General features: G+C 43.4%; 1 protein-coding gene across 1 annotated transcript; it reads right to left on the bottom strand.

Moving 5' to 3' along the window:
- Positions 1 to 2,794: 2,794 nt before the first annotated feature.
- Positions 2,795 to 3,184, bottom strand: LOC145130184 (uncharacterized). The gene has a single exon (XM_079065024.1). The coding sequence runs from the start codon at positions 3,182 to 3,184 to the stop codon at positions 2,795 to 2,797; it is 390 nt and encodes a 129-aa protein (XP_078921150.1).
- Positions 3,185 to 19,974: the final 16,790 nt, after the last annotated feature.

Below are 19,974 nucleotides of genomic sequence, written 5' to 3'. Positions count from 1 at the left end.
TCTCATGTTCAGATTTGGCTGATCCTTCAGATACCTCAGGCTTTTGTGATCCGTGTAAATGGTACAACGGACCCCATATAGGTAGCGTCTCCAAATCTTGAGGGCAAAAACAACCACCCCCAACTCTAATTCGTGCGTCGGGTAGTTCGCCTCGTGAGGTTTCAGGTGCCTCGAAGCGTAGGCGACGACGTGCCCCCTCTGCATCAACACTGCACCCAAACCCGATATGGACGCATCGCAATATACTATAAAATCCTCAATGCCCTATGATAGAGCTAGGATCCGCGCCTCGCATAACCTCTGCCTCAAAGTCTCGAACGCTGCCTGCTGCTCAGGCCCACAGCGAAAAACAACAGCCTTCTTCGTCAGTCGGGTCAGGGGTACCGGTATCTTGAAGAAATCATGAATGAATCTCCGTTAATAGCCTAATAATACGAGGAAACTCTGAATCTCGGATGGAGACTTTGGAACCTCCCATCTCATCATGACCTCACTTTGTCCGGTCGACCAGAATACCGTTCTGGTTGACAAGGTGCCCTAGAAACCGCACCTCGTGCAACCAGAACTCGCACTTGGAGAACTTGGCGTACAAGCTCTCCCTCCTCAGGATATCCAACACCTCTCGCAAGTGCTCTTCATGCTGCTTCTGCGTCTTGTAGTAAACCAAGATGTCATCAATAAAGACTATCACAGACCGATCCAACAACGGTCTGCATACGTGGTTCATGAGGTCCATGAACGCGGCAGGAGCAATGGTGAGCCTAAATGGCATCACCACCAACTCGTAATGACCGTAGCGAGTTCGAAAAACAGTCTTCTGTACGTCCTCATCTCTGATCCTCATCTGATGATATCCTGAACGCAAATCGATATTGGAAAACCAAGATGCCCCCTGAAGCTGTTCGAAAAGATCATCTGATAGGTCATAACTTAGTGGTTTGGGCTAGGCAGCCATTTGTATAAGTCTTAATAGGATATTGGTCTTGTATTGTGTGTTTTGGTGTCTGTTTGCGGTTATGAAGGTGTTCACGGCCGTGAAAGGGTTTACGGCCGTGAACGCGTGTTCGGCCGTGAACCCTGTTCACGGCTAGTCTGTTCCTATAAATAGTGTCAGAATCTGTCAGAGTCTTGTGACGTATCAGAGGTGTTTATGGTCATAGTGTGTGTTACTCAAGGTGTACCAGACGTTTCTTCTAATAGATTGGGACTCTACAATTGGTATCAGACATTTCTTATTGGTTACTTACTGTTTTGATCACTGGTTTGGATCACTGGATTGGGACTCTACAATTGGTATCAGAGCAGATCCAGTGTCAAAACAGATTCAAGTCACGTTTGCGGTTGAATGAGTTTTTGTTTTCTTCATTGTTCAAGCTTATTTCTGCATCTGATCGTGTTTTCAAGGCTGAGGAAATCGAAATCTGATTCAAAACACTCATTTTCATCAAAATCTGGGAGTTTACGGTTTGCTGTGTTGAAGGGAGTACGGCCGTAAACGCATGATTCAGCCGTAATCCATTCATATTCAAGAACTGTAAACGTTTTCTGGACTGTAATCGATTGTTTGACCGTGAACCATTCATCAAGTGTTGACCGTAATCACATCTTGGACCGTAAAGCATTGTTTGACCGTAATCAGTTGAACCGTGATCGAGTGTACGACCACAAACAGATTCCGGCCGTAAACAAATCTCAACCGTGAATAGATTCCAACCATGAACTCTATTTTAACTCTTTGATTTCAAGTTCCTTTCATTTAATCAAGAAAATTAAAAATATATATAAATATATTAAAAAAATGGATTCACAAAACTCAACAATTCATCATGAACTAGATTCCATAATGGGAACAACCACACGTATTCCTCGTCTGTTATCCGCTGAAGGTTTCCCGGAATGGATATATCGGATGGAAAATATACCAAAATAAAGGACTTCAAGATTTGGAGAAGTATTCTGAAAGGACCGGTCCGGATCACCACAACACTCGAAAATGAAGATCATTGACAAGAGGCTATGGATAGGGGCTATTGGAAAATCAGATGTGATGTTTTTGGAGAAGCCAAGATAGGAGAAGACTGAGTTCATGCTAGCCTCAAACCAAGGGGGAGATTGATAGGTCATAACTTAGTGGTTTGGTCTATGCAACCATTTGTATAAGTCTTAATAGGATATTGGTCTTGTATTGTGTGTTTTGGTGTCTGTTTGCGGTTGTGAAGGTGTTCACGGCCGTGAACGGGTTTACGGCCGTGAACGCGTGTTCGGCAGTGAACCCTGTTCACGGCCAGTCTGTTCCTATAAATAGTGTCAGAATCTATCAGAGTCTTGTGACGTATAAGAGGTGTTTGCGGTCATAGTGTGTGTTACTCAAGGTGTACCAGACATTTCTTCTAATCGACGTGTGAATTGCTTGATGATCTTCTTCTTCTACTCTATTCTTGTTCTTATTGGTTACTTACTGTTTTGATCACTGGTTTGGATCACTGGATTGGGACTCTACATCATCGATCCTCGGGAGTGGGTAACGGTTGTTCACCGTTACCTTATTCAGCTCCCGGTAGTCTATACACATCCGGTGGGACCTGTCCTTCTTCTTCACAAACAGAATCGGGGCTCCTCAAGGTGAACTACTCGGTCTGATAAATCCCTTGTCTAACACCTCTTGCAGCTGTGTAGACAACTCATGCATATCGGGAGGAGCCAACCGATATGGTGCCTTGGCTATCGGTGCCGCACCAGGAACTAGGTCAATCCGGAACTCCACCTATCTCTCCGGAGGTATGCCAGGAAACTCCTATGGGTACACATCCGGGTATTCCCGTACAACGGGTACATCGCTCACGGTCGCCTTACCCTCCTCCTGGGTATCCATGACATAGGCAACATATCCTGCGCCACCCTGCTGAGGGTAGCACCTAGCCCTCGCCGCTGAACACAAAGTCAGCCCACGATGCGGCCTCTCGCCTTGAATTACTAGCTCTCCCCTACTTGGGGTCCTGAAACGAACCAATTGCTGCTCACAGTCTATCACCACCCCATTAGGTCTCAGCCAATCCATGTCTATGATAACCTTGTTCCTCCTCAAAGGAATGGGAACCAAATCCATGAGATACCGCTCATCATACATCCACATGACACAATCATTGTAAACCTTTGATGCCCTGATGGATCGGTCGTCCGCCATCTCGGCCTCTAAAGGACAATCCAACCTGCTCGTAGACTCGGCGAACCTCTTGCTGAGTGCAAGAGATACGAATGATCGGGTAGCCCCCGAGTCAAATAACACCAATACTGGAATATCGTTCACATGGAACGATCCTAACATAATATATGAAACATGTAACATAAATATCAAAGCTGACATATAAATAAAGATAGGGAGAAGAAACATACCCGTCACCACATCTGGTGCAGCATGCACCTCCTCGGCGGTCAACTAGAAGGCTCGGCTCCTCACCACTGGAGCATCTGTCTTACCCTGTCGGCCGTCTGTGATCCGCAGGGTCGCTGGAGCTGGCGCTGCCACTGGCGCTCCTGATGTCAACCTCGGGCAGTTGGCCTTTTTATGGTCCTTCTGATTGCAATGGAAGCAAATCAGGTCTGACGTCAGAATGGTGGGGGTAGGGGCAGTACAATCCCTGCCAAAGTTCCCAGTCTTGCCGTACTTATAGCAACCCAGTCCCCCAGCTCTGCAAACTCCCTCATGTGGCTTGCCGCATTTCCCACAACGGCTCCGACCCTGATGGCCCTTCTACCTCGAGTCTAATCCCTTAGGTTTCTTCCCTTAAAACCCCAATCGTCTGCCTAGTCTCTGCCTTCCTCTTCCTGATGTGCTCTATATCAATCTCCCTCTCTCTCGCCCTGTCTATCATGTCATCCAAAGTCAGGCATGGCGAGTAGCTGACATGTTTCCGAATGTCAGCTCTCAACATGTCATGGTACCGGGTTTTCTTCATCTCCTCATCACCTGCATACTGACGCACCCGTAAGGCCCTCTCCCGGAACATGGCGGTAATCTCCGCCACTGACTCAGTAGTCTGCCTTATATCTAAGAACTCCATGGCTAGCTGCTGGATCTCCAGAGTTGGCGCAAACTCAACCCTAAACCTGGTCACAGAGTCCGACCAGTTCATAGCCTCAATGGTTGGGGCTCCCAAAGTGTCACTGACTGCCTCCCACCAGTCTCTAGCTCTGTCTCTCAAACATCCCGCAGCATACCTGACCTTCGACCCCTCAGGGCAGAAGCTCGTCAACTGTGCAGACTCGATGTTTCCAATTCATCTCCTGGCCACAATGGGGTCCTTCACCCCGTGAAATTCTTGCGCAACACATCCCCTGAAATCCTTGAAGGAGATCGTGCAAGTCCCTGACTGGCCTAGTGCCATGTCGTTCCTGAAGGCCCTGAGGCGATCCTCCATCAGCTTAATGATACCTTCCTTGATCGACCCTAAAATCACCGGGGTCGACTCAAGGATGCCTCTCGTAATCTCGGATGCAATGAACTCGCGCAGTCTGTCGTCAACTGGCTCGGAACCTAAACCTGATCCTGACCCAGACCCTGAACCTCCTACTCTGTGACGTGTCACCCCCATTCTGAAACAAAACACATAATCGTCAGGGTCATACATAATCTCGAGAGGTCTCACACACACTACCAGTTTCCTGGTTCTATCTCAGCCCTCCTTGACTCAAGTACGGATCATCTGCTTTTAGTAGTACGGGCCCATACTAACTTCCACATCTATCTGTACTTTACTCAAGGATTGCCTTGACTTCACCAAGTCCCTTCTACTACTATTGCTCTTCATGCTAATCTCATCCTAGGCTTATCCTAGGGTAATCTCCGACCCACTCTCCGCCATCAGCTGCATAAGAAATCCCTGCTATCCCTCCCTAACTAGCTCGTGAGTACCATTGCATATCACTAAGACCAGATAATTCTTCGAATGAGAGGACCTACCCTACAATGGTTGGACTCAAACAAGAGCTGCAAAATAGGGCTAGACCTAACCTTCTGAAATTATTTAGTCCTCGTAATATGTGACTTAACGTATTCATTTACTAGTTAATTAAAGATAACTAGAACTCCTAAAAGCACAAAGCAAGCATCATTCGGGCTTTGAGTAACAAAAACCAAGCATGTCCTAATCAGGCCATCATATCACTGACTAATCAGTTCTAGCATGTAATTCAATAAGCACATATAGCAGGCACATAATGCATCTTCCTAGATCCTTAGCCCTAATCTAGCATGCAGTCCTCATACACATACATTAGGCATATAAGGCATCCTTCCTAGATCCTCAGCCCTAATCTAGCATGCAGTTCTCATAATCATATCATATCATAACATAACATGTATGGGTATCTTGGGGAAAACTTACTTGAGCTCGGCCGATGCACGCATCACACTCCTTGTTCTTTCTCAAAACCTTAATTTTAAATTTTGGAAAATTTATTTTTGTAAAAACTTTTCAAATCCTTGATTTGAGTCCAGACACCCCCGAAGGTGTGTCCAAATCCCTCAAACCAAGGCTCTGATACCAACTTGTAACATCCCAAAATCCAAGACCAAAAATTTCATTTTTAATTTAATGATTCATAAACAGATTATTGAAAATATCATTACGTTATCTCATATCTTAAAAACCCATCATATGTCTCAAAAACATGTCATAAGATAATAATGTCAGAGTACAAATCCCAAGAACATCATAGTGTGGAAAATCATGGAGTGATGCGATGCAATCATGCCGACTCCTTTCCATTCGAAGAAGAAATATCTGAAACCAAAACTGTAAACCGTAAGCACGAAGCTTAGTGAGTTCCCCCATCATACCACATAAACATATACTGGCAGGCATATCTGGGTGCCCGACCTACCCTGCTGAGCATACCATGTGCTCAACTTACCCATGTTAGGCATACCGGGGTGCCCAACCTACCCGTGTCAGACATACCGGGGTGTCCGACCTACCCATGTCAGGTATATCTGGGTGCCCGACCTACCCTCCGATTTATCTCAATCGGTTACGGGGACTATTTCACCCCTACCACTACCACATAATAACATATCATAAACATACTGCTAGGCATATATGGGTACTGTCTACCCCTTTGGTCTCTTTCAACTGGTAATCGGGAACTATTTCACCCCTCCTACCACTATCACATAATATCATAGCATCCTAGCACACAAAGCATAACAGATAGTGACATACCGGACAATTATCACGAAGACAATCATCCCTACTATAACACCTACTAGTAGGTCGGCATTGGTGCCTTAGACCCACTTCTACTGGAAGGTAACTCACCTCGCAAAGCAAAGTGTCGAATCTCATGATAAAGAATCCCCAACGGCTGCTCCAACGACTCCCCGACTATCATTATCATAATAACACTTAGTCAAAATCCATAACACTTCTTAGGGTAAAATGACCATTTTACCCCTTGGTCTAATTTGGACCATAACCTAGGCCCAAGTCCATCTAATCCTTCCAAGCCCACTAATGGCCTACTAAAGGCCCACTAATTGCCTCACTTTCTAAATTGGGCCCAACTCCTCAAATGGGCCTTTCCCAAATCCCAAATATGTCCTTGACCCAAAAGCTAACTCCTTATGGCCCATTAGTTGATAAGTCCAAAGATTTGGCCCAATCCGAGGCCCAAAAGACGTGAAGCCCAAATCCTGAGAGTACGCCGAGCGTAATCCTCTGTACGCTATGCGTACAGCTTGCATGACTTGTACGTTATGCGTACTGGCGTGTACGCCCAGCGTACTACCCTATTAAGCCATATTATTCAAAATTGCTTAATCCCTTAAGACATTAAGTCCAAATTACAGATCTGAGTCCATTAACATGTCTTAACTCATAAAGTCGGTTACTTGGTGGCTTACAACCCACCAAATGAATCCAAACTTGGATTATAGCATCTAACTTCCATGGAAATGACCAAAACTCATGCATGGTCACAAAAGGACCTTAAAGATCGAAACTTTACTGCTTATGGGACTCATATATCACTAAGGGTGGCAACCCTAGGCCTAGAAATGAATTTGAATCATAAAGATCCATTCTTGGGACCAAAAAGGGTCCAAAACATCACTACTCTAGATCTCACCATACTTGAAGAAATTTGTGAACTTTATACCTCCAAAGAGTCCCAAATAATGATGCTATCCCAGATCTATGAGCTCAAGATACTCAAGTTCCTCTTCACTTGTTTCTCCTTTCTTCTTTCAAGCTTATAAGCTCCAAAACAAGCTTCACAAGGCCAAACACACACAAGAATGAGAAAAGGGAGGCTATCTAGGGTTTCTGAGGTTGATGGGATGGTAAGGAGGCTAGGGTTTGAGTCATAATGTTTTATTTATAAGGCTTAAACCCTAAAAATTAGGGTTTGGAGTCTGCAACGTACGCACCACCCCCCACACATCCAATGTGACTCTACAACCCGGTGTATGCCGGACTTACGCCAGCATACGTCTTCAGGTAGCCCATTCTTATCGGCCCACTTGCTAAGCCCACTCAATAACCCATTAATCATTCCTTAGTCCAAACAAATAAATTACAAATATTTTAAAATAAATATTACCTCAAGTGACGGGTGTTACACATCCAACATAGATATCTGGAACACAAATAATATGCACACATAGCACGTAATTAATATTAAATACTTCATATCTATGTGTTAGATGAAAGTAACTATGATCTCACCTTACTAGCGTGATTTGATAGAATCTAACTTGAAACGGTCAGCAGTTCATCGTTGTCAGGCTCGGGATAAGGAACGCCTTCAGCAAATGAGAGAGAGAAATAAGGTTTAGTGTAAGGAATGAAATGGTTGAGCTTGCTATTTATAGGGTGTTCTGGGCAAGTTCACGTCGTGGACATGACATGTTCACGTCGTGGACATGGCTGAATCACTTCGTAGGCTTTCCATCTGCGTTCTAGCTTCGAAAGGTATCCGTATGATATTTCCACATCGTGAAAGTGTTAGGTTCACGCCGTGGAGTTCCATGAGTCATCCCGTAGCCTTAGCACATGTTTTCTAGCCTCGATTAGTGTCCTTGACTAATTTCACGTCGTGGACTTAATGTTCACGTCGTGGACTTAAGGCGGCTAGGGTTTCTTGTAACATCTATAAAAATCATGCCAATTTAAAACTTTTTAAAACATTCAAAAACCAATAGTTATTACAAATTGTTTTCAAAATAGTTTTATATCAGAGTATCCTAGAAATCAAGATCATAAAATGTGAGGAGGTGCACGATCACGCCTTCGCCTTCCCGCGATCATATGAAGTACCTGAAACAAAATCAACAACTGTAATCCCGAAGCTTAGTGAGTTCCCCCAAAATACCAACGCTATACAAACCATAACAAGATCATACAACATCATGCATATATAAAGTCTACAGTACGACTGGCCCACCCTCACCGGGCCTCCAGTCTACATGGTCCACTCTCAGAGTCTTCAGTATGACTGGACCGCCCTCACCGGGCCTTCAGTTTATCTGGCCCACTCTCAGAACCTTCAACATGTCTGGTCCGCCCTATCGAGCCTTCAGCTTGTCTGGACCGTTCTTCGGGCCTTCGGCCTGACTAGTACGCCCTACCGGGTCTGCAGTCTATCCGGGCCACCCTGGGTATATTGGCCTAGAGCACAAAGCAGGACCGCCTCAGCCCACCCAAAAACACAATCAACACATAAATATCATACGCTACCTAGCATGTACAGATAGTCATACAAATCTAACAGAACACTAATCATAGCATCATCCTATATACCAAGATACTGATCTAACAGATCACTAACATATCATCATCCTATAACCAGGATACAGATCTAACAGATCACTAACATAGCATCATCCTAAAACCAGGATACAGATCTAACAGATCACTAACATAGCATGTGACAACCCGATACTTTTCCAGTCAACAAAAGTCAATTTCCGTTAAATAAAATTTCAAATTTTATTTATTCCGTTAAGTCTTTGTGGTGGGAAAACAATCTAAAATATATATTTAGAGGTTATATAATTTTTAGGAACCAAAAACACTCGAAAGATCCCGTTTTCCTTAGAAAAATCAACAAACTCGTTCCAGCCAAGTGTTTACGGCCGTAAACCCGTTTACAACCGTAAACTCTTGGACCGCAAACTGTTTACCGCCGGGGACCCACCTCCGACTGTAAACCCAACCGGTATATATATTTTTCCCGGAGAGATTCCTCATTTTTCATCTTTTTCACCCAAAAACTCTCTCAAATCTCTCCCAAGAACCTCCCCAAAACATTGATATCATCAAGATAGAATCTTCAAATCTTCAAGTTTTTCACCAAGAACACCTAGAACAGCCTTCATATCTTCAAAGGATGCAAACCGTTCACGGCTGCAAACCATTCACAGTCGCAAGCCGTTCACGGTCCGCAAACAGTTCACGGCCGCAAACCTAAGATCCCAACCGCAAACAGCTTTGAACCGTGAACCTTGGTTGTAGACCTTCTTTTTCCCCTTCAAACAAGTCTCGGTAACATTCCTAACCCAAAAGCAAGTGTTTTTCTAACACTTTAATTAATGGTTTCTCTAATTTAAATTCAATTATGTGTTTAAATATTATTAGGATACCATTAATCCCGTGTACGCCAACTCGAGGGTCATCTTTCTAGTCTCGCTGTCCAACACGTACACATAAATCAACGGTGAGTTCATACCCCTATATTTTCCAAGCTTTTCAATGTTTTAGGGGGGGGGGGGGGATACAAGTAAAACACAAGTAATCTTGTGTTTAAAAATATAATTTGGTTTATTATATTTTCTTATCGTTAACACGCGTTTGAACGTAGAACTTACTAAACATGACAAACATTGTTACTACTAGACTTACGGACAATTTTACAAACACGTTAAGATACAAACTTTACAAGCACAGGTTTCTAACAAAAAAACAAACTTATGAACTATGGAACAAAGGTACTATTTTTACAAGGATACATGTTATTAACAAAAAGGGTTTTCATGGTATTATTCGTGAATTCGTTGAGAGAACTAAATTGTGAGACACGACTTTTGGGATGTCTACTCCTTAGGAACCAGAGTCTCCTGGAGGGAGAGCGTGAGTTTGTGTATAGATCTATACAAGACTGACAATCCTGCACCCTGACTATTAGCTACAGTAATCCTGGGGTGACAAACGTCATTTAACGTTTACGACGTCCGAAGTACGTCGTAGTGTTTATCGTCCATCAGCATGGTTATAAGAACTCACACGGAAAACAATGACTCGTTCACATAATAATATACTTAACAAACAGTCATCAGGGTTAGTAACTATGTGTTTCCTTAGTATGTACATTAGGGTGATATGAAATTAACATCCGACATGCAGTGGGATGTGTGACTTTCGCCTCATTTCATGTTCCTTGTTTGGTTGTAGGCTTAGGACAGAATCACCCAATCAACTGTCTGTTCGATCTAGATTTCTATAACTTGTATGTACTAAGTGATCACAGGAGGGTATTAAAATCACTTCCAGTATACAGAACAACACGTTTTTGACTAGTTTTATTTGATAATAAACCTACACTTCAACAACTTAAGTATGGAAAAATACTTGTACTTTTCAGTTTGGAACAGTTAAGACAACAACTCACTTTTATGGAAAATGTAGGATTTTCCAGGACAAACATCAGTATTTTACAAACAATCGGTTTATCATTCAACTAACGAACATTCATTGTTAATTCTATAATTCCTTAGTTTATGCATCCAGGTTATGTATGAAGAATATCCGATAGACCATGGAATGTGTGGTTTCCGCCTCATTTCTTGTTCCTTGTTTGGTTGTGGGCTTAGGGCTGATCCACACAATCAACTGTCTGTTCGATATTGGTTTCTACATAGCTAGTATGAACTAAGTGGTCATAGAAGGAACTGGTAATATCATAAAGAAAATATCGGATTTTCATAAGGAACACTTTCAACAGATTTCAAAGGACTAATACAGTTAACTCTGTAAGTACCTAGTGAATACGTCAGGGTTATATACATGAAGATCCGACAACCAGTGGGATGTGTGGCCTCCGCCTCACTTCCTGTTCCTTGTTTGGTTGTGGGCTTGGGGCAGAACCACACAATCGATTGTTTGTTCGATCTGGATTGTATATGACTTGTATACACTAAGTACTCGTAGAAGGAACTGGCACGAATCATTTTTACTTACCATTCTTCACATCAGAAAATATAGGGTTTTCTGGAGAATCACATCGCTCTTTTCAAAGAAAAAAGAACCTGTTTTCTAAAACAAAACGCTTATGAACTCACCAGCTTAAATGCTGATACTCTTTCAAAACTACTTGTATTCTCAGGACACTAGTAGACAGGTACACGTACCGGTTTCTAGAAGATGTAGTATAGTAGCTTCGAGTCTTTACTTGTTATTTACTTTTGGAGTCAGTTATGTATGATTCGAAAACAATGTAAACATTATACTATTAATACCATGGTTGTTGTTGCTTTGATTACTATTTTACAATTGTTGTGATACTATACATGACGTCCTCCGCCCCCGAACGTTTCCGCTGTTCCGGTTTGGGGGTGTGACATAGCATCATCATATAACCAGGATACAAACCATAAAGTGTCGGCCTTGGTGCCTTATGTAACGCCCGTGTTTCTAGGCTAGGCATTAATATTGACATAATGGTCTAGGTTAACCTTTGTAACTCATTTAGAAGAAATGAAAAGGAATTATGTGAATTTTATGTGAATTATGTGTTTTATGCTTAATTATTAGGGTTTAATTAATTAAGAATAAAAATGAGCGTCAAAATTAAATATTAGATAAAGCCGATATCTATTAAGAAACTTGTAGTGGGCGTGACAAGGATTACGGATATATAAAGAATGCCGAAATCCGAGTTATAACGAAGAAGTTATGACCTGTCGAAGTTTCGCGACAAAACCGGCACGGGGCCGAATGTCGTAAAAAGTGAGTTTTTGATAAACTACTTTTTAGCCTTAGTGATCTACACGAAACTTGTAGTGTTCGTTAAACCAAGAGTAGGTATAAAAAGAACGCCCAAATCTGACTTCGTATGAGGAAGTTATGATTTTCGAAGTTTCAGCTTAGCAGTAGACAGCTAAAAACTCGAATTTTAGATCGATTGATTTTTAGCCGACACGACCTAAACGAGAATCGAAGGTCTCGTCATTAGTAGTACAACGGTAAAAAGTCTGACGAAAACGGACGTCGGATGAAGAAGTTATGAATTTTTAACGGATTTCCTGTCCCGGTCTGTTAAAAATAATAATATAAAAATTAAAGTCAAAATTAGCCAACGAAGTCTAAACGAAAGTTGTAGAGCATAATTTTATCTACGCGTTCATATAAAGAACGTCAAAAACGGAGCTCGTATGCGAAAGTTATGGATTTTAGAAGTTTTGGCGCGAAAACCGAGAAAATTCGCATAGTCACGTTTTTGCCACGTCACCTTCGCTGAAAGAGTGCCACATGTCCGAAATTGGTGAGTCATGCGAAGCCACGTGTCGCCTTCCCTCGCATGAACAGTAGTTGTGTGTCGGATTCTGATTCGACCGAAGGGAGGCCCAACCGAAGCAAGCCGCGTGTCGCTCTTGTTCCGATCTGCTGACGAGACCGAAGCGATCCAATAAGGATCCGACGCGTGTGCCTCGGTGGCGAGCCCTCGCATGCGAGACGTGTCCGCCTCCGGATCCGACCACATATCCGAGCCTTCTGCTGCCTCGTGTCCTCGGTGCTGACTCGTTTCTCTCGGCCGACTTCGGATCTCACCCTATAAATAGAGGGCTTGCGAGATCTTCCGGCTACTTTTGGAAAATGGGCATTTTTCACCCCTTTTTCAATATTTTAAGCATTTTGACCTCCCCCGATGCCCCGAGATCATTTCTAACGCCCGGAACACATCCCGGAGTGCCCGAAGGCCCGGAAAATTTATCTTTTCGGTTTTAAAGTCCGACCTTTCGCAGAGCCCGGTTTCTCAATAAAACTCCCGGTTTTATTAGAAACGATCGTTTTAGGAAACGAATTGCTGCCCGATTTTCATTAAATCAGGTGAGTGTATAGTCACTTTCACCTTACACATAGATATGAAATATTTACCTTAAAATACGTGCTATGTGTAAATATATTAATTGTTTATTTGAGGTGACTGTTGAATTGATGTTTTATACAAGTTTTAAACTGTATATATATTTTTATCTACAAATATGTTGGGTAAAACATGGGTAGATTAATTAGATAATGTGTGATGAAATAAAAGTGATGAGAGGTATCGATGTTTAAGATGATCTAGTCATCTAGCAGAGTATAGACAACGGCCACAGACTATTTTAGATAGCCCATTGGAACGTTAGTAGACTTGTAATCGGTACATATGTTTGAACTATATGTTCATTAGGTATTTTTGAATTATGTGTTCATCCATTAGTTCTTCCTTTTGACACTATTACGTGTCGGGGTACGGGAGCGTACATGAGTACTTTATCAATATTTTCCCTATACTTTTATTTGGAAGAGCTTTGGAGTCTTTATTCTTTTATGAAGTGATCGGACGAGCTTCATGAGTTAGTGATATAGATCATGAGTTAAATAGTGGGTGTGTGATGAAAAGTGAGTTGGATAGATGAGATGATCAGTGATATAGATCATGAGTTGAAAGTGAGTGGTGAAATATAGGAAAAGCTTTTACCCAAATGTTGGCGTGAGTGGTGCAATATGAGAAAAGCCCTTACCCAACGTTGACCCCCGTCATTCAGCAGAGTATGGATGACAACCATGGACTGTTCTAGACGGTCTGCGGAACACTAGCAGACTCGCAACCTGTAGGTGTTAATGGACTTAAGTGTTCATTCGCTGTACTCTAAAACCCCCGTTATTCAGCAGAGTATGGATGACAACCATGGACTGTTTTGATGGTCTGTGGAACACTAGCAGGCTCGTAACCTGTAGGTGTTAATGAACTTAAGTGTTCATTCGTTGTACTCTATTCCCTCCATGAGTGCCTTTAGGGCATGTAAGGCTGTGGAAACCCCTTAAGTATGTTCATCAGCTGTATGGAAAACCCATTGACATATATTGCGGGGGGGGGGGGGGGAACTCCCATGGGAAATACCGTCGATGAATAAGAGCTATGGACTAGCACATGGCGACGATGTGACTTCGTGCCCATTTGACATAAATTGTTGAAGGAAAGCAATGTTGTCACCTTATTGGTTGTTTTATGTTAGGATGTCTTGTTTGACATAACTTGCTGAGGGAAAGCAATGTTGTCACCCCGATGTTTGTTTTATTTGACATAACTTGCTGAGGAACCCCCAAAGCAATGTTGTCACCCCTAGTGATAATCCTTAGGCTAGGTCCCTTATGATAGTTGTTTTAGGGACGTAAAGTGAGGATAATGGGAATGGGTAATTAGGGTTATTTTGGTTGATGGAATTAATAAATTTATTGTTGATTGAGAACTTAATAAGTTTATTATTTATTGTGGGTTGAAAACCCTATATGCTCACCAGGCTCCCAAGCCTGACCCACTCAGTTTATTTGTATCACAGGTATCGATACGAAATTGCTTTACACTGAGAGATTAAAAGAGAAGTAGATCACTAGTGTAAATGAATGTAAGTTTTGTTTATGCTTATGTTTTTGTATTGACAATGACATCCCAATGGTTTAAGTGAATAAAATACATTTCTTCGGAAATGATTTGATAACATATTTATTATGTTTTTCTGGGAACAAATTCCGCAACACCTTTAATCAAATGATTACTCTGAAATTATTTCAAAAGCATAAATTAAACCGGTCTTTTCTGGCCGTGAATTTGGGGATGTCACACCTTAGACCCAGTTGATATAGTGAGAATAACTCACCTCACAAGTAGTGTTGAACTGGACTGAAAGTCTCCGACTGCTGTCTCACCGAAAATCCCGAACTATCCAAAATAACGAATACTAAGTCAACAATTGGGATATCAATCTTGACCAAGGGTCTCACATAGGGTAATAGTCCATTTTGCCTTTTCTCTAATTTGGGCCAAGGCCCAACACCAAATCCATGATCCAAAAGTCCACATATATAAGGCCCATCATTGGCCCAATTTCCCCAATTAGGCCTAACTTTATAATTGGGCCTCACCCTAAGGTCCATTTCCATATTTGGCCCAAATACATTTATTCAGAATGTCCAGCAAAGTCCCAAACCATAATGACCCAAAGGTGGCCCAATCCAAAACCCAAATCGCAAAAGCCCAACAGAGGGCGTACGCTGTGCGTACTCCACCTTGCGTTGACCACCATCGGGGTGGTTGACTCAGTACGTTGGGCATACAAAACTTGCGCGGGGAGTACGTGACTTTTACCAAAACTCTAATAAGTGCTTAATGGCTTAAGCACTAACTCTAGATCCATTAACTAAACGAACCCCAGAACCATAAAGTCTCGAAATTTAAGACTTTGGACGTCCAAAAAGGCCTTAATACATGGTCTTAATCCATTAAGACCTTCCTACTACTTTCATGGGACACTTTTAGCCATTGGGACTTCATTTTTATCATCTAGAGCCCTTCCTAGGTTCTGAAAGGACAGCTTGTTACATCCAAAACGCATCATGCACAAACTTGGGACTTTTTGGGACAAAGAAGGTGTCATAAAGCTGATAAGGCAAGATCTACATTATACAAGCATAAAGGTTGGAGCTTTTTACCTCCTGGAGCTTCTAGATCACAAAGTAACCTCAGATCTACAAGCTTGCCTCACTTCTCCAACTCCTTGATGCAATGCCTTCTTCTTCTACTACTCAAAACACACACTTTAAGCTCACACACTCAAGAGAGGGGTTAGAGTTTGTGGGAAACGACTCAAAGCTATGGAGGTTGAACTGATGGAGGGTTGGGAGCTCATAAGGACGTTAATATTGCACCCAAACCCTAAATATTAGGGTTTCCATCTCTCGTGAATACGCCCAGCGTACACAAGTGTACGCCCAACATACTAGGGCACGCCTAGTACGCTCAACGTACCTTATGTATGCTTAGCGTACTCTTCGTGATTCTAAAGTTGCAACTTTATCCCTTAGGCTTCTCATGGCTTCACTCTTCCATCCCCAGGGACTACAAATGACAAAATAATAATAAAAGAGAGGATTCGTAAATAACTGCAAATCTCAGGATGTTACAACTCTCCCCCACTTGACCTAGACTTCGTCCTTGAAGTCTGCTTTAGCAAACAGATCCGGATAATGCTCCTGCATCTCGAACTTCGGCTCCCAAGTCCACTCGGATCCCTTCCGATGTCGCCACTGTAACTTTACTAAAGGTATCTCCTTGTTGCGCAGAACCTTTATCTTCCTCTCCAATATAGCCACCGGCAGCTCAACATAATTCAGATGTTCATCAACCTGAATGTCGTCCAAGGACACTACCGCATCCTCGTCCAATATGTACTTACGCAACTACGAAACGTGGAAAGTGTTATGAATCTGACGAAGCTCCTCCAGAAGATCCAGTCTATACGCCACTTTGCCAACCCTGGCAATAATCTGAAACGGTCCAATAAACCGCGGACCCAACTTCCCCATCTTCCTGAAGCGTATCACACCCTTCCAGGGTGAGACCTTCAGTATTACCATGTCACCGAACTGAAACTCTAATTCAGATCAGCGCTGGTCGGCGTAACTCTTTTGCCGACTCTAAGCGGTCTGCAACCGCTGCCTGATAAGGATGAAAGTGGGTCCAAACCCGGACCGAATGGACCCGAACACGGAAAACCCGGAACCGGTTAACGGGATTTTGTAGAACCGAAAACCGGACCGGTATATAGAACCGGTTCCGGTTCGGTTCCGGGTACGGTACCGGGTAAAGTGGGTCTAGAACCGGAAAACCCAAAAACATCAAAGTGGGTAGGTTGGAACCGGATAAAGTGGGTATAGAACCGGAAAATCCGAAAAAACTGGAATTTTTTGGTAATTACTTACTACTCAGTGGGTTGAACTTTAAAAATTTTCATATTGATATCCCGACTTCGGGGGACTGTAAGTAATTGAATATGAAACCAAAACTGACAAAATTATAGTCTAAAATCATGTACAAACTCTAAAATAGACTCTGGAAAAAACGACATGTCAATCCGACTTTAAACGAATGAGATATGCATGTGTTAACATTTTCACAGAATTCAAAGTACAAAAACAAATAGCTGAAAAGTTGAAAATTTTCAGCTTTGATATCCCGACTTCGGGGGATTGTAAGTCATTGAATATTAAAACAAAAATGACAAAATTATAGTCTAAAATTATGTACAAACTCTAAACTACAAGTTGGAAAAAACCGCATGTCAATCTGACTTCAAACAAATTAGATATGCATGTTTTAAAACTTTCACAGAATACAAAAAAGCTGAAAAACTAAAAACTTCAAGCTTTGATATCTCGACTTTGGAGGACAGTAAGTCAATGAATATAAAGCTAAAAATGACAAATTTATAGTCTAAAATCATGTACAAACACTAAAATTCATGTTGAAAAAAACCGTATGTCAATCCGACTTGAAACGAATGAGATATGCATGTTTTAAACGTTTCAAAAAAATTTGGTTCCGGCCCCTAAAAGTTGTTCCGGTCCCAAACACCGGTTCCGGTTCTTAGACCCGGTTTGCCCGGACCCGATGGACCCAAACCCGGATTATCCGAAACCCGGATAAAGCCAATTTTTAAACCCGGAACCGGAACCGGTTCTATATATTCCGGTTCTAACGGTTCCGGTTCCGGTCCGATTCCGGTTCCGGTCCGATCCCGGTTCCGGTTCCGGTCCGATTCCGGTTCCGGTCCGATCCCGGTTCCGGTCCGGTTTTCCGGTTTTAAATCTCATCCCTACTGCCTGATCCGCTGAATCATCTCGGTAGTCTGCAGAACTACCTCGATCCGACCCATCACCCTGTGACCGACCTCGCCCCAACAGACGTGGGTACGACATCTCTGTCCATACAACAACTCATAAGGTGGAGCACCAATGCTGGAGTGAAAGTTGTTGTTGTAGGAGAACTCTACAAGAGGTAGGTAGGAGTCCTAGCTCCCACCGAAGTCAATAACGTAGGCCCTCAGCATATCCTCGAGGGTCTGTATGGTCTGCTCACTTTGGTCGTCTGTCTGCGGATGATAAGCTGTACTGAAATGCAGTCGCATGCCCAGCTCCTCGTGGAACTTCTGCTAGAAACGAGAGGTGAACCGAACATCACGGTCTGAAACGATAGAGACCGGCACCCCATGGCGAGCAACGATCTCGCGGATATACACATCGGCCAGCTTCTCGGCCGATGAGCTCTCTCGAATGGGCAGAAAATGGGCACTCTTGGTCAATAGATCCACGATGACCCATATTGCGTCGAAACCCTTTGTCGTTCTTGGCAATTTGGTGATGAAGTCCATCGTGATCTGCTCCCATTTCCACATGGGAGTCTCTAGTGGCTGCAGTTTGCCATGTGGCCTCTGCTGCTCGGCCTTGACCATCCTGCAGGTCAAGCACCTCTCAACGTACAAAGTGATCTCTCGCTTCATACACGACCACCAGTAACTCAAACTTAGATCCCGGTACATCTTGGTGGCCTCCAGGTGAATAGAGAAGCAAGACTTATGAGCCTCCTCCAGTGCAATCTGTCTGACCCCACCAGACATCGGAACCCAGACCGGACCACAACAAGTCAACAATCCCCGACTATCCCGCACGAATCTGGTGATCTCGCCCCTAATTCTCTCCAGTTTCCAGTTCTCCTGTCGCACACCCTCGACCTGAGCTTCCCGGATTAAACTCACAAGTGGAGAATCCACTGATATCCTCATACATGTCGCTGGAATAGAAGATCCAGCCGACTTGCGGCTCAGGGCGTCCGCCATGACATTCGCTTTACCCGGATGGTAAAGGATCTCGCAGTCATAATCCTTGACTACATCCAGCCACCTACGCTGCCTCATGTTCAGGTTCGGCTGGCCCATGATATGTCTCAAACTCTTGTGGTCCGTGTATATGGTACAACGGACCTCGTAGAGATGATGTCTCCACCTCTTGAGAGCGAATACCACCGCTCCCAACTCCAAATCGTGTGTGGGGTATCTCGTCTCAAGCGGCTTCAACTACCGCGGCGCGTAGGCTATCACTCGTCCTCCCTGCATGAGGACCGCTCCCAATCTTGTGACAGATGCATCACAGAACACTACAAAATCCTCAACTCTCTCTGGGAGAGTCAAGACTGGAGCCTCGCAAAGTCGCTATCTGAGGGTCTCAAATGCCCTCTGCTGCTCAAGGCCCCACCGGAAATCCACCCCCTTCCTCTTCAGACAAGTGAGGGGTAATGCAATCTTGGAGAAGTCCTGTATGAATCTCCGGTAGTACCCTGCTAATCCCAAGAAGCTCCTGATATCCGAGGGAGATTTTGGAACCTCCAACTGCATAACGACCTCGATTTTGGCCGGATCGAACAAAATCCCCTCCTGGTTAACGAGATGTCCAAGGAACTGAACCTCTTGTAACCAAAACTCGCACTTCAAGAACTTGGCATAAAGCTGTTCTCGTCTCAAGACTCCCAATAGGTCCCGAAGATGCTCCTCGTGCTGCTCTATGGTCTTGGAATACACCAATATGTCATCTATAAATACAATGACTGGGCGATCGAGCATCGGTCTGCAGACCCGATTCATCAGGTCCATAAATACAACTGGTGCGTTGGTGAGCCCGAACGGCATCACCACGAACTCGTAATGTCCATAACGAGTCCGAAACGCGGTCTTCTCCACGTCCTCCTCCCTCACTCTGACCTGATGGTACCCATACCTCAATTCAATCTTGGAGAACCAAGATGCTTCCTGTAGCTGATCAAAAAGAGCATCGATCCGTGGTAGTGGATAACGGTTCTTCACCGTCAACTTGTTCAACTCCC

The sequence above is a fragment of the Lactuca virosa genome, chromosome 8 (genome assembly GCF_052849685.1).
Source record: "Lactuca virosa cultivar CGN04683 chromosome 8, Lactuca_virosa_CGN04683_v6, whole genome shotgun sequence".
Taxonomy (NCBI): Eukaryota; Viridiplantae; Streptophyta; class Magnoliopsida; order Asterales; family Asteraceae; genus Lactuca; species Lactuca virosa.
The sequence above is the reverse complement of the archived record's forward strand: the minus strand, read 5'-3'. Positions and strand labels throughout refer to the sequence as shown.